The 14,711-nt window shown below is 42.2% G+C and overlaps 1 protein-coding gene across 1 annotated transcript in view; it reads left to right on the top strand.

Annotated features, from left to right (window-relative positions):
• Window positions 1–14,711, top strand: part of grm5a (glutamate receptor, metabotropic 5a) — a gene marked incomplete at both ends in the record, with an annotated part of 94,042 nt that overhangs the window by 65,024 nt on the left and 14,307 nt on the right. Inside the window, 5 exons of the mRNA XM_083633113.1 lie at window positions 1,316–1,474; window positions 2,060–2,185; window positions 3,278–3,460; window positions 3,973–4,142; window positions 7,382–7,694. Of these exons, the coding sequence (XP_083489239.1) occupies window positions 1,316–1,474; window positions 2,060–2,185; window positions 3,278–3,460; window positions 3,973–4,142; window positions 7,382–7,694 (951 nt within the window). The remainder of the gene's footprint in view (window positions 1–1,315; window positions 1,475–2,059; window positions 2,186–3,277; window positions 3,461–3,972; window positions 4,143–7,381; window positions 7,695–14,711) is intronic.

The raw sequence follows: 14,711 nt of genomic DNA, 5'->3' as shown, positions 1-14,711 counted from the left end.
GTGGTGGGACTTTATATAATAGAATATATAATAGAATAATGAGACCGCCTACCGGAGCGAGGTGGAAAGACTGACATTGTGGTTTAAGAGCAACAACCTGGACATGAACGTCACCAAAACAAAATAAATGTTGGTTGAGAGGGGCAGAGGGCACAGCACACACCACTTGAGAAAAAATGGGACTAAGGTGGAGTCTGTGTGCAGCTACAAATACCTCGGCATGCACATTTCAGCAGAAATGACTTGGTCCACACACACCACTACAGTAGTGAAGAAAGCGAGGCAGCGCCTACACCATCTTAGGTGGCTGAGGCACAAACCGGATTACTAATCTACCTGACAGGAGAACTGACTTGTGTACGTTTACCAGCGTCTGGTGAAAAAAATCCTTCAGCTTTGAGTGACTGTCATGAGTCCGTCTGAGTCTGTCGGGTAAAGCTGCTCGTTGCAGCCCTTTGAGGCACCAGGCTGGAGCTGTTTTATGGAGCTTTTTCCTGGAGTTGCTTTTTTCTGCTTGCTGGCTTTGGTGGACAATAACCATTGCTTCTGTGCAACTCCGGAAGTGCATTTCATAAGGTGGCCTAGAGAGCCATCTATCGGTGAAAACACGGATTGACGGTGAAAACACGGATTGATATGATATCACGTCAGTGGCGGGGAATGGGTTAATATGCAGTACAAGTAAATCCGTACAAAATATTTGTCACAGAACTGTTTGGGGTTGGCCTCTTTTTTCCTTTAACCACTGGGCTTCCCTAAACCTGAATCCAGAGTGAAAGCAACTGGACTGGTTTTTGAGACATTTGTCAATAGCTTAACAGTACTGTAGCTACTGACAGTATAAGATGTGTGGTGACCTGGGAGAACCCTTCATGTGTCGCTAATACACATTGTTGGTAAAGCGCCAAAGAAGGTTGAAATATCAAAAGGTATTTTGAGATTTCTAGTGATTGGGTTACTTTCATCTCCATAGTATATCTAATCATGGTCAATAATTATTTTCATAAAACAAAAGGGTATTTATTTTTATGGTTTTGGTGGAATGCTACTGTAGAAAATACAACGTTGTAGAATGTTTAAAGCCATTTTTTCACATAACAGATTAATACTTGGAACTTTTGATCTGAGTGAACTTTGCCCCTGTTAAATTTAAGGTTTTTAGTAAGTTCTCTGCTATTAAATCCTATGTACACACTTGATCAGAGCACCTCTCTATGAACCAAGGGATTATTGTCATGAATCAAAGGTAGCAGTATTATCAACAGTAAATGTAATTAAAGTTAGCATAAAAACATTTGGCCTATTGTTGATGCAGACCAATCGTATCGCACGGATCCTGGCCGGCAGCAAGAAGAAGATCTGCACCAAGAAACCACGCTTCATGTCTGCCTGCGCACAGCTGCTCATCGCCTCCTTGCTCATACTGCTACAGCTGGCCATTATTGTGGCACTCCTCATCATAGAACCACCACAGGTAGGTGTGTGTGTGTGTGTGTGTGTGTGTGTGTGTGTGTGTGTGTGTGTGTGTGTGTGTGTGTGTGAGAATGATCATACAATTGTTAGCGAGATGGAAGGAGCAATGTGTGTACTGTGCTGAAGCATTTAGACTCCACTTTCGAATTACGCACATACGGCAAATGTTCCAATTGCGTGCAGTTGATATGCCGTGGTTGTTTGAGTAACCACAGTGGTAGTGTCCCTGACTCTCAACTTCCTCGTCGTGAGAGCGCCAGTTCGAGCCCCGATGTGTCCAGTTTTTAACCCAGTTTGAACCATGTGAACCCTGACCCAAACCATAACCCTTAACCAAGTTGTTTTAGTTGCCTAAACCCAACCAAGTTGTTTTACTTGCCTAAACATAACCAGGAAACCAGCACTGTTTTCAACCAGGAAATGGCCTCATGCCACCGGTTGCACCGAGTCTCCCCCGCCGGCCACGGCCCCCGAACAGAAAGCTGCAAATCCATACATACCCTAATGCCCTTGTGGATTCTTCAGTGGGCTTAGCCAGTGTTATAGTACAAACAGGGTTCTCCCTCTCCCTCACTTCTCTCCTCAGGTGATCTATGCCTACCCCAGCATCCGTGAGGTCCACCTGATCTGTAACCTGACCATGCTGGGGGTGGTGGCCCCACTGGGCTACAATGGTCTGCTCATCCTCAGCTGCACCTTCTACGCCTTCAAGGTACTTCAGCCTCACACAGATTCAAGATTAGGGGTGGGAAATGCGGAGTACCTCACGATACGATACTATCATGATACTAGGCCAGTGATACTCAACTTGCGGCCCGCGGGCACCCCCTGTGTGGCCCGCGATGGAATTGCAACAATTTTTTTTTTTTTTACAGTGCACCTGAATGATGCAGGGACGATGCAAGATATCCGCTGAATAAGTGTCCAAATGTTCATGTCATTCTGGCCAATACTCCACTTCTGTTATAGCATTTCAGTCTGGAATATGGAATATCTTTCAATAATCTATGATTTAGCTGGTAAATTGTCAAATACCGCCGTCTGCTCGCTACCCAGGCACTTATGTATGTACTTAACCTAACTAACTATCCGGTGTGCACAACATTGTCAGATTAAACTCCGGCTGACACCCCAAAAACCTATCCGCTACAGAAAAATGTATATTGTTTGTTTATTAACTGGCCCCTGGCCTTCTATCATTTCACGAAAGTGGCCCCCGGGCAAAGCAAGTTGAGTATCCCTGTACTAGACCCTCGATAACAATGGTATCACGATACAGCGATTCTGCGATAATGGATATATTGCAGGATATTTCATGTACGATACATCACAATATCTGCAACTGAAGAGGAAAAAATACCGCCATGAAACAATACAGTACAACACAGTGCAGACTGCATATTGCCTCTTTAAAGGGATACGCCAACTTTTCAGGAGTTTGGCTCATTTGCCATCCCCCATACATAATGAAGATACACAGTGTCTTCACCGTCACTCTCCGCACAGTATACAGTGAGCTACAGTCGTCAAGTTAGTATCGCCATAGAATGGAGGCAAATGGTATAGTCGTTCAAAATCACCAAAAACACACATCTAACAGCGCCAAAAGCTCTTTCTGCTTCGGGTACTCACCACGCGATGAAATATTAATCCAAAATGCGGATAAATAATATTTTTTTAAGGTAAATAGATAGCCGGAATTACTTTCTAAACATGGCCACCAGGCGTGGAGCTGTGTGGGGATTTACTCAGAAAATGACGTTTCACGTAACCATCCACTTCTCTGTACCCTGTTCCCCCCCAGACTCGAAATGTCCCTGCCAATTTTAACGAGGCCAAGTATATTGCCTTCACCATGTACACCACCTGTATCATCTGGCTGGCCTTTGTTCCTATTTACTTTGGCTCCAACTACAAGATCATCACCATGTGCTTCAGTGTCAGCCTCAGTGCTACTGTGGCTCTCTGCTGCATGTTTGCTCCAAAGGTAAGAAACGGAAACACAATGAGGGTTGTAGTCGAGTCTGAGTCCTGGACACATTGTCAGGACTCGTGACTCGACTTGGACTTGAGCACTGATGACTCAGACTTGGACTCGAGCATTCATGCATTCGGACTCGGACTCATTAATTGATGAAGACAGTTTTTTTTGTAATAGACCCCAATAATTTGGCATAATATATTGATAGCTATATCGATAGTCTAACATAATTCAATTTTGTGGAAAGCAAGGCACGTGTGTTCCACCTACATGTGGATTCACGCTCATGTTCAGTAACTCCGGACTCAGACTCAGGTAATTGGGGACTTGAACTTGACTCGGACTCTTCTTTGGTGACTCGGACTTGGACTCAAACTTGAACCCTGGGGACTTGGATTCGAGATATTGTGACTTGACCACAACACTGCAATGAGGCTACAGCTCAAGAGCACTCGCATAGAAGAAGAGTAATTTCCCCGATGTCGTCAGGCCAACAGCAATGTATTGTCTCTTTCCAGGTGTACATCATGCTTGCCAAGCCAGAGAAAAATGTGCGCAGTGCTTTTACCACATCCACGACGGTGCGCATGCACGTCGGCGATGCCAAGAAGGCTGCTAATGCTGCCAAATCCTCCAGCAGCATGGCCAACCTGTTTAGACGGCGGGACTCTGGGCAAGACAACATCAGGTATACAGAGGGGGACTAGTGGGTGAGAGAAGAGGGGCAAATTGGTCTATGAATAAACCACCATCACCATGGTGACAAACAGCTTAAAAACCATGCACTTTAGGGGGAATTTATAGGGCCATATGATTTCCACAATGCAGATGATGGTTGAGGAGACAAGATGTTAAAGGATGGGTTTACCGATGGGGAATATGAATATATATTAATTCTTAAAAAATCTTAAATTTCGAATCCGTTGAAATTTTTGAAATTGCTTGTTCACAGCCAGAGAAAAAAAAAAAAAGCCTCCAAATTGCAAGGCGGACTTGGGCCAGATGACGCGAAACGCGTCACCTGGCCCATTTTTTTTTTTATTTTTTTTTATTTTTTATTTTTTTTCTCTGGCTGTGAACAAGCAATTCCAAAAATTTCAACGGATTCGAAATTTAAGATTTTTTAAGAATTAATATATATTCATATTCCCCATCGGTAAACCCATCCTTTAAGGAACTGAAAGAAGGGGCCAAGAGGGAGAGGGAGATACTACCTCCCGGACTCATTTCTATACGCCAGTGGTTCCCAAACTGGGGCACGTGGAAGTACTACAGGCGGTACTTGAGAGAAAGGGGGGAAATGTAAAACTGTAAGAATAACTCATGGAAATAAATGAAACTGCTTAAATCTGCTCAGGAGGCACTAATTGCAACTCTCTCACTCCATTTCTTATTTGTAATGTTACATTCTTCAAAGGTGGGTTATCATTCATTCATTCATTGCATCGTATGCCATAGTACTCTCTCACACTTTTCTAAGCAAAATGTTGTCAGGTACAGTAAAGGGGGTACTATATTCAGAAATCAGGGAAAGGCGATACTTTTTCTCTTTCTTTTTAAAGAGGGTACTAATGCCAAAAGGGTTTGAGAACCACTGGCTATTCTCAACCTTCTTCTCAGTTTGTCCTCATAGTTGCTTCAGTCCAGGAATCCATGGAGATAAAATTCTGCTGAGATGTATTCTGAACACATGAGCATCTTCATCAGCTCCTTTCCTTTTTGAACTGCCTTCGATAGGTCGGAGCTGAATTCAATAGGCTGCACGAGAAGCCAAGAGAAACTGTTCCTACAGAAACAGAGAGAGAGAAGGCTCCCACATTTGGGTTAACTGCTCCCAGAGGACAGACGCAGCCTTTAAGGATTTCTCTTTCTAGGGACGAGAAAGGAGGAGGGAGGGGTGTGTAATTGCACATAAGGCAAAATTAGAATGGGGGAAGGTTGAAAAAGTGACAAGGAGAAGTGGAACCTGAAGTTATCCTGTGATCTCCCATCGATGGCTATCTATAATATTGATTCATTCCACTGTGTTAGGCACAGACTTGGGGAGTAACACATTAAGTCGAGTTCACATTAGGCGCTCCGAGATCAAATTGGCAAATCACATTGGCTCGGCGATTGCCCGCCTACGCAGCAGTCAAGTGCCGGGATTGGCCAGGAGCAAGTCTTTTGTCTTCTTTTGACAGCTCGAATCTGAAATTGAAATGAATTATGGTCTCATACCTTCCTTAGTGTATTAACGCTAATGAAAATGTAACACACAAGCGTTTAACACATTTCCCACACACCACAAACACTGTGCCCATCCCAGCGATTTTATTAACCAAATTGCTCTTGATAGCGGACATTGAAAATAAATTACTGTAATAACGCCAATGAAAACGTAACACAAGCTTTTAACACACAATCGATTTTTAAACATTTATTTCAAAACAGGATTGTAAAATTCAGGCCTTTAGCCAAAGCTTCAATAACAGAGCTCAGCTGACAGTTTAACCTGCAAATGAAAAATATAATATATAATATAATATACAGCACATAGGCCTAGCTTCTTCTTCCCCCCCCAGTCCAGCCACTGGACGACGGCTCAACTGAGCCGTCGTTTGCGAAACCACGGTCAAGCCAGCCGCCACTTGGATTTTGATGCGTGTCTATTCGTGCTGTAATGGTACCGCTGCTTCACCGGTGTTCGGAGCGGGCTAAAAAGTCGAGTGTCACAATTCAGCGATCCTTTCTGACATTTACTTTACCACACTAGATCGACATTACAACACACATAGTGTATGGAATGATTGTTGTTGAATATGTCACAAAAGTCCTACCTTATTGACCGATCGTAGCAGGAGTTTCGATTGGTACTAGCATGTTGATGCTATCAACAATATGGGGAAAAACAAGCATTTCCGGGACTGGTTTTTCAAAATAAAAGCCCGATTCGACTCCAGTCTAGACCACTGAGCTAAATCAATCGATCTAGTCTCGACACAGAAGCCATTGGAAAATCATTATTCCCTGAAATCATCTTTCAAGTGGCTTTAAAAATCACATTGGTCCATAAGTTCAGACAAAGGCTGACATATTTGGGCACAGTATATCCCTATACCTATAGACTGTCATCAAACGAAGCATTTTCACTGTATCATTTTGGAGAAATTGATAGTCAGTAGCCTATCAATTCGGACATTGAAAAAGTTGTTTTTTTCGATTTTCTAAGTACTGTAAAATCACATAGCTCCATAAGCCCAGACCATGACTGACATATTTGTGTACACTACACCCCTGGGTATACACTGTCATGAAATGAGACATTTTCACGGTGCCATTTTGGAGAAATTGATAGTCAAAGTCTCAATTCTGACATTGAAAAAGGTGTTTTTTCGATGTACTGTAAAAGTACTGTAAAATCACATAGCTCCATAAGCCCAGACCACCAGAAAATCGAAAAAAACACCTTTTTCAAATGAAAATCCACCCTGCCGAATATCGCACCACCTCTTCAATTTCCTTTCAGAGACTCTAGCATGAAACACAGTTACCAGCTGATATTTTAGGCTGTTTGTGAGTGACATTGAGAATTTCATAGAGCCAACAGTCACCTGCCCTTAGAAAGGGGAGGGGGTGCATATTTCGGCAGCTGCAAAATCCACTCTGCCGAATATCGCACCCCCCTGTCCCTCATAGTCTGAATGAGTTGGCTGTAAGTTATACTAATAATTTTCATAACAATACAAAAAAAGTAAAGACAGACATGAAGGAGTGATCAATTAGACTTCAGAGGGTTACACACTCCAAAAACATGTAATCCTTAACCCTAACCCTTACTTGACTTATCTAAATGATATATCTTTAGCATGCATAATTACACAGTATCATCCTATTTAGCGAGGCAAGCTGACACATTATAGGCTTGTTTCTCATTATGTTCCTCAGCTCCAATGGGAAATCAGTGACATGGGCACAGAATGAGCGTGGCTACAGACCCAACCTGTGGAAGAGGATCTCCATCCATGTCAAGAAGAAGGAGGAGGTAGAGGTCAACCAGACCGCCATCATCAAGCCAGAGGTCAACCAGACCGCCATCATCAAGCCCTTCTCCAAGGCAGCAGGTGGCTCTCCGGACCCCGGTGTGGAATCCCATTATGAGGCAGAGTCACAGGTGTCTCAGTCCTACCTGCCCTGCTCTCCCTCTCAGTCACCTCTGCCCACAGTTACCCAGCCTGGAGCCAAGACAAGCAGCCTCCAGGTAGGGACAAAACCATTACTGGTTTAATGATAAACCATGATAAAATTCCTGATGGTTAAGCTTAGTTTATTTTATTTCAGACATCATAACATGGAATACAGTACATGCTGCATACATATATTTACAGTAATTGGATGTATGAAAGGGTCACCCCAAATAAGCTATTTAAAGCTTATGATAGGGGGCCCGGGTGCCCACATATAACAGACAGGATATTGGCCAGATATCCTTAGGATACAACAACATACAAACAGACATACACAATAGACAATCCCAGAGTCATGGTTAGGAAGATTAGTCGTTATGATCATTGCACAATAACAAATTTATACATAAGTCCAGAGAAATAAATAGAACAAAACAAGCAGCGTTCATATGCAAAATACAATCAGAAAATTAAACATACATTGATAGAAGTTGCCTTTTTAATTTTTTCTTGAAGATGGAGATAGAATGTGACTGTTTTAATTCCTCATCTAGCTCATTCCAAATCTGTGGTCCTCTGCACACAATACTAAAACTGGTACATTTTAGCCTTCGTTTTTTTCCGGTGATTTGGTTTTTGTTCCTGGTGGTATACGTGTGCATAGGATGGAAGATTGGAATGAGGTCAGATAGTTTATGGTTTAGTTTATGGACAGTTTGATACATGACACAAGCATTCTGGAGGTAATTGTATTCAGCAAGCCTCAGAAGATTGTGGCAGTGGAAAAGCATTTTCGTGGGAGCATTAAACTCAGACCATGATAAGGCACGTATAATTTTTTTTTTTAGTATTTCTATCTTTTGTAAGTAAGTTGGAAATGTGTTACACCATATAATGTTGCAGTATTGTAACTGTGGCTCAAACTAGGTTTTGTATAATGTGAGAAGTGCAGATAGTGGTAAGAAATGTCTCAACTTAAAAAACAAGGCAGTATATTTAGACAATTTTTTTGTTACGTCTACCGTTTCAAATTTTAATTATCTTTAAAACCGTGTTACCGTGATTACCGTATTACCATGATTACAGCGCTTTGAAAAACACATCTAAATAATGTCCACCATCAACCAAAGTTAGCAAGACACACAGCCTTGGTGAAATGATTTCACTGAGTGTACAGTATCAGTACGTTTTGAACATTTGAACATACTGATAACCTTGATAGTTTTTGACACTATAATCGTGCCATCTTCACCCCCGTTACACTACCAATAACCGATTTTCAATACACTTCAGAGGAACCATACTATGGAACACATAATATCAACATAGCCAAACACGCATCATCCATCAACTCCTATAAATCCAATCTCAGAACCTCTCTGTTGAGTCACACACAGTCCTCGCACATTACACACTACACCTCACATTGCCTTTTAAACTGTCTGTATACTAACTCACTTTGATTGCAGTATATACATGTATGCCCATACTGGTAACACGTTATAATAACGTTTAGTCGTAAGTCATTTATAAGCCTTTAATGATGAACTAAGCATTTACAAAACATGAATATACATTTGTAGATGATTAATAAATGTTATGTTAACATATACAAATGTGTTGTAAGTCATAAACCTTTAGTAAATGAAGTGTTCCTCACCTGTTGTAAATGATGTGTAAATAATTTACAATTAATTTACAAGGCTTTCTGCATCCCCTAATCTAAAGTGTAAACTATTCATGATACATAAATGTGTTACATACAAGGGGGTAGCTCTGTTTGTCAAAATTGAAGCCAATGCCGAAGTGTCCAATTTGTCTGCAGGGGGCGACCCATTGGTTTGTTGACTTCTATTTTTGAAGCCTCAATTATGGCCTCAGTAAACACTTTCCTAATATGGTTATGGTCTCAATCATTAGTGTGGTGGCTTCTTAACAAAGATTAGTTCAATAGCCACTTGCCTTTGACGGGGTTGTGGGTTCTGACTCGCATCCAAACAATTAGGTACAGAGGTCCTTGTTTAACTTGCTTCAAATCATATTTATTTGCAGTCCAGGCGTGCAGCAAAACATTCATAAATGTACAATTTCCAAACAAAAATGATCACAAAGAACTTGCTATTTTGCGGTAAAAAAACTGTACCGCTCCCCGTCTCACCATCAGCACACACCTGTCTGTCCAACACACCTGCAATCACTTCACACTGTCTGCAATACATTTTAAAGGACAGCAGGGGGAGATCCTTTTATGGCTCCCCAATTCATTGGCCATTAGACCCAATAGTAAATAAACCAAATCAGACATTAGACTTTAGACAAATAATTCAAACCCAATAGAACACCCAATAGAACAATGAATCATAATAAAAAAAAAATGTAACCTTTATTTAACCAGGTAAGTCATTAAGAACAAAATCTTATTTACAATGGCGACCTGGCAGAAGGCACAGCCTTTTGAGGGATAGGGGGTAGGGGATAAAATAAATACAAAGTTACTTAGAACAGATTAAGGCCATGTCCACACGGAGACGAGTTTAGGTGTATACGCTAAAGTATTTTGTCATATAGACGTTTCGTCCAGATGGAACCGCGTTCTGGGAGTATACGTTCTGGGAGTATACGCTAATTTTTGAAACCGGGTCCCAGAGTGAATAAATTTGAAGACGCCACCCTTGCATTTCCGTGTTTACAACCCAAACATATCTTTCCTGAACCGATGACGCCATAGCCCCACCTCTCTCCGCCAGCAACAATAACAATCATGGCACTAGCGTTCGTGCTACAGCAGCTACTGAGCCTGTTAGGGTTCTTGCAGCAAAATATAATGCTCCTGCATTACCACCGTCAGCAACAAGTGGAGGACACGGAGAACAGCGTGTACAACATCCTCAGGGCTCCACAGCTGACTCTTCCCATCCACCCCTCCCCTCCCTTCATCGGATATTTCCCAGAAGGCTTAGCGGCGGCTACATTTTTACAATAACACAAACAAAATCAGGCTTAACGTGTTAGATAGAAATTATATTTATTTTTAATACAACATGCAATTCTGGAATATTTTAATATTGGACAAAATGAAATGAAATGTAAACCCTCAGTGTAAACGACATACTCGGCTTGCCCTATATATAGCCCTCGCAAATACAACGTGAATAGGGAAGTGAGAGGTTTGAGGAACACACGGTTGCACTGTGATGTCTGTGATGTCCGCTCTGTGATGTCTGAGGTGTCCACTCCAACAAGACTTTAGCTTACTTGACGCGACTTTTTCAATAAAAACACATTTATGCCATGAGTTTATATAATGTATATTTATGTTGCATCATTTAGCCTGTGCTGTGATGTGCAGGAGCGGCCAATACGCTGGGATGTGTTTGCAACATGTCTAAAGATCATGGAAGTGGATGATATCAGGAACGTCACCGATAGTTAACGTTCTATATTGTAGGCTACAGGGAGACCATCAGCCCTGCTGAACAGCTGCATTTGCCTGTATAGGTTTAATCATTTTATTCATCGACATGGCAAACCTCCCCGCAAAGCCAAGGGTTTAAGCTGCTCGCTACAGTGAGATACACATTATAGACTGTGCGCCCCTAGTGGTTGAATGGCATTATTGACGAGATTGTCTTATTCTCTGTTTTTGGTGTATTTGTGGAAGCGTTACAGCGCCACTTACCGGCCTGGCATATATTCTATAGCGGTTTCAGTGGTATTCAGTGGTTTCATGTGGATACACACATTTCTTGAAACGATTCCGTGTTTATGGAAAACTTTTCTGAAACGAAAAAAAAAAAGATTGCTTCCGTCTCCGTGTGGAGATGGCCTGAAACACAAGTTAAAAACACAGTTAAAACATAGCAAGACAGACAGAGCAAATAAAACAAAAACAGTCGGAGCAGAGAGGCAGGGGATAAGAGTTAGTTTAGGAAGCAGTTGCAGGTGTCAGTGAATATGTCCATGATAGAGTCCTTGAAAGCTGACTTGTGTTTTTTGTAAGCCATTCCGGTCTGTGGGCACAGCAGAATGGAATGACGACTGACCGATTACAGAGTGAGTTTTGGGGATTTTCAGCAGGGTGAGGTTAGCAGAACGGGTGTTGTACGCGCCAGGTGCAGTATGCAACAAACTACACAGGTAGGGGGGTGACAGACCAAGGAGAGTTTTGTAAATTAGCATGAACCAGTGTATTTCGCTACGGGTGTGTAGGGATGGCCAGTTTACACAGGAATATAAAGTGCAGTGGTGAGTTCTGAAAGGGGCATTTGTAGCGAAACGGATGGCAGAGTGATAGATAGCGTCTAGCTTTTGCAGAGTAGTTTTGCAGTTAGATCGGTAGATGGTGTCACCAGTCTAACATGGGAAGAACTGTCATTTTAACCAGGGTGAGTCTAGCAGAGAGAGTGAAAGAGGAGCGCATTCTATAAAGAAACCCAATTTTTGTTTTGACCTTGGCTTACAACTTTTTGATATGCTGAGAGAATGACAGTGTTGTCCAGCCATATGCCCAGATATTTATATTCAGAGACCTGCTCTAGGGTCGCTCCATTGAGGGTACTGAACAGAGGTGGTGACATGAGCACAGAGCCCTTTTTACTGAACCACATGACCTTGGTTTTAGAGGTGTTTAACATGAGGCGTAGGGAGGAGAAAACCTGTTGTAGAGCTATTGAAACTAGACTGGAGCATTGTGACTACAGCATCTGGGGTAGGGCCAGAGGGGTACAGAATGGTGTCGTCGGCATAAAGGTGAATGAGTGAGTCACCAACAGAGATAGCTAAATCATTTATATACACCGAGAACAAAGTTGGCCCTAATATTGAGCCCTGAGGCACACCCTTGGAGACAGGGAGGGGCTGCGACAGGAGTTGTTCAGAGCTGACACATTGCACTCTATCGGTGAGGTAGTTTGAAAACCATGCCAGGGAGGGACCAGAGACCCCGATGCTGTTAAGCCTGTCAACAAGGATGGAGTGGTCGACTGTGTCAAATGCTTTGGCTAGATCAATGAAGATGGCCGCACAGTGTTGTTTACAGTCGAGGGCTGAAGATATGTCATTGATCACTTTATGAGTAGCAGTTACACAACCAAAACCAGAACGGAAACCAGACAACATCAGACAGGATATTATGAGCATTCAAAAAGTCAGTGAGCTGCTTATTAACCAGTTGTTCTAACACTTTTAAAATACAGGGAAGTATTGAAATGGGTCTATAGCAGTTTGGGTCAGCCTGATCTCCTCCTTTGAAGAGGGCACGTACTATCGCTTCTTTCCATGCTGATGGAATCTCAGCTGAGCGGAGGGACAGGTTAAAAAGTTCCTTTATTGCAGCTACGATGATGGGGGCCGCAAGCTTAAAAAAGAAAGGCTCAAGACCATCAGATCCTGCAGGTTTTTTGGGGTCAAGCTCGAGCAGCTCTTTCAAAACCTCACCCTCGGAAAAGGTTTGTAGTGAAAAGCTTTGAGGGTCAAAGGATTCCCAGCTCTTGCAGTAGTGGGCAGGGCGAGAGGAGGAGGAGGGAGGATTAGCAGAGTCAAAAATGTGACCAGACTTGATGAAATGCTGATTAAAAATATTGAGCATGCGAGCCTTGTCAGTGACTATTACGTCACCGTCAGTGAGTGACAAAGGCAGCTGGGTGGGAGGTTTATTTTCAAGATCTCGTACAGTTTTCCAAAATTTCTTTGGGTCTGAGCCACAGAGGTTGAATTGATTTTTGAAAAACCCGGCTTTAGCTTTGCGAACAGATTGTGTGGCTTTATTTCTAATTTGCCTAAAAGTGAGGAAGTCAGCAGGAGATCTGGAAAGCCTTGCCTTGTGAAAGGCAGCATTTTTTTGTTGAACGAGAACAGCAGGTTTGTGCTCAAACCAGGGACTATGCCTATTTTTAATTCTTACTTTTTTGAGAGGGGCGTGTTTGTTAATAATAGCACTGAACAGGTCATACAAATATTTCCAAGCATCATCTAAAGAGGGGATCAGGTTCACTCTATACCATTCAACGTTGGCAAGGTCATGTAAAAAAGCTTGAATGGAGGTTTTTCAGAATACGTTTACAACAGATCCGGACAGGCTGCTTAGCAGAGCAGTATGACCGGACACATGCAATGCAACAATGATCACTAATATCACAGCAGAATACACCAGACAGATACATGTGGGGTGAGTTTGTGAGGATAACATCAATTAATGTGGCCTTCTCAGGGTCCTTGGGGTCATACCTAGTAGGAGAAGAGATGATTTGATGTAGATTTAATGAATCAAGCTGTAGAAGAACTTTGTCAGCAAACAACAATAATATAATAATTTGAATAATTAAATAGAGAAATTGGAAACTGGCTCTAACATACCAGCCCCTAATTGCTTATTACATACCAAATATTACATCAATAGTCATTTTCAGGGCAATTTCTTAATTTATTTTCCTTTTTACAGTTTTCATCTTTTTTTTTAAACATACCGTATATAGGAAATCTGTCCATGGCATATTTTCCTCCTCAAGTCCATAGTACATGAAATCCTCCAAGATCAGATCCATGGAAAATGAAGTTCAAATAAGGTGTGTGTACTATGGGCTCTATCGTCCCACCAGCCTTATATTAGTGCTTAGCGCCAGGCGCAGCACATATTAGTGGGCATGGACCGGCGCTGTCCCTATCTTCCTGTCGGCACTACATGCGGCCTTAAGCATTATAACCACGCCTTTTAAGCGTAGAATTATTCACAACTGTGCTCATTGGTGAACTGCAGTTACTCAATGACATTCTTCCTTTCGAAGCTCCGATCCACTGATCCAGTCCGCGGGTTGCGGCTTTATGCTGTCATCTCTGCCAATTTGCATATCTCTGCACATCACAGATCATAGCCTGAATAAAACGATTCAACCTACAGCCAGGCAAATACAGATCTGTTCAGCAGGGCTGATGCGGTCTCCCTGTAGCCTACTGGTGACATTCCTGATACCATCCAATTCCATGATCTTTATGTTTGTAAACACATAACTTAAGTTTTATAACTTGTAGACTACCTGCTGCACAGGCTAAATGATGCAAATAAATATAGCCTACATTATGTAAAGTCATTGCAT

The sequence above is a fragment of the Poromitra crassiceps genome (assembly GCF_964638095.1).
Source record: "Poromitra crassiceps genome assembly, chromosome: 1".
In the NCBI taxonomy this organism is placed as follows: domain Eukaryota; kingdom Metazoa; phylum Chordata; class Actinopteri; order Beryciformes; family Melamphaidae; genus Poromitra; species Poromitra crassiceps.
Note: the sequence above shows the minus strand (reverse complement) of the source record. Positions and strands in the feature narration are given on the sequence as shown.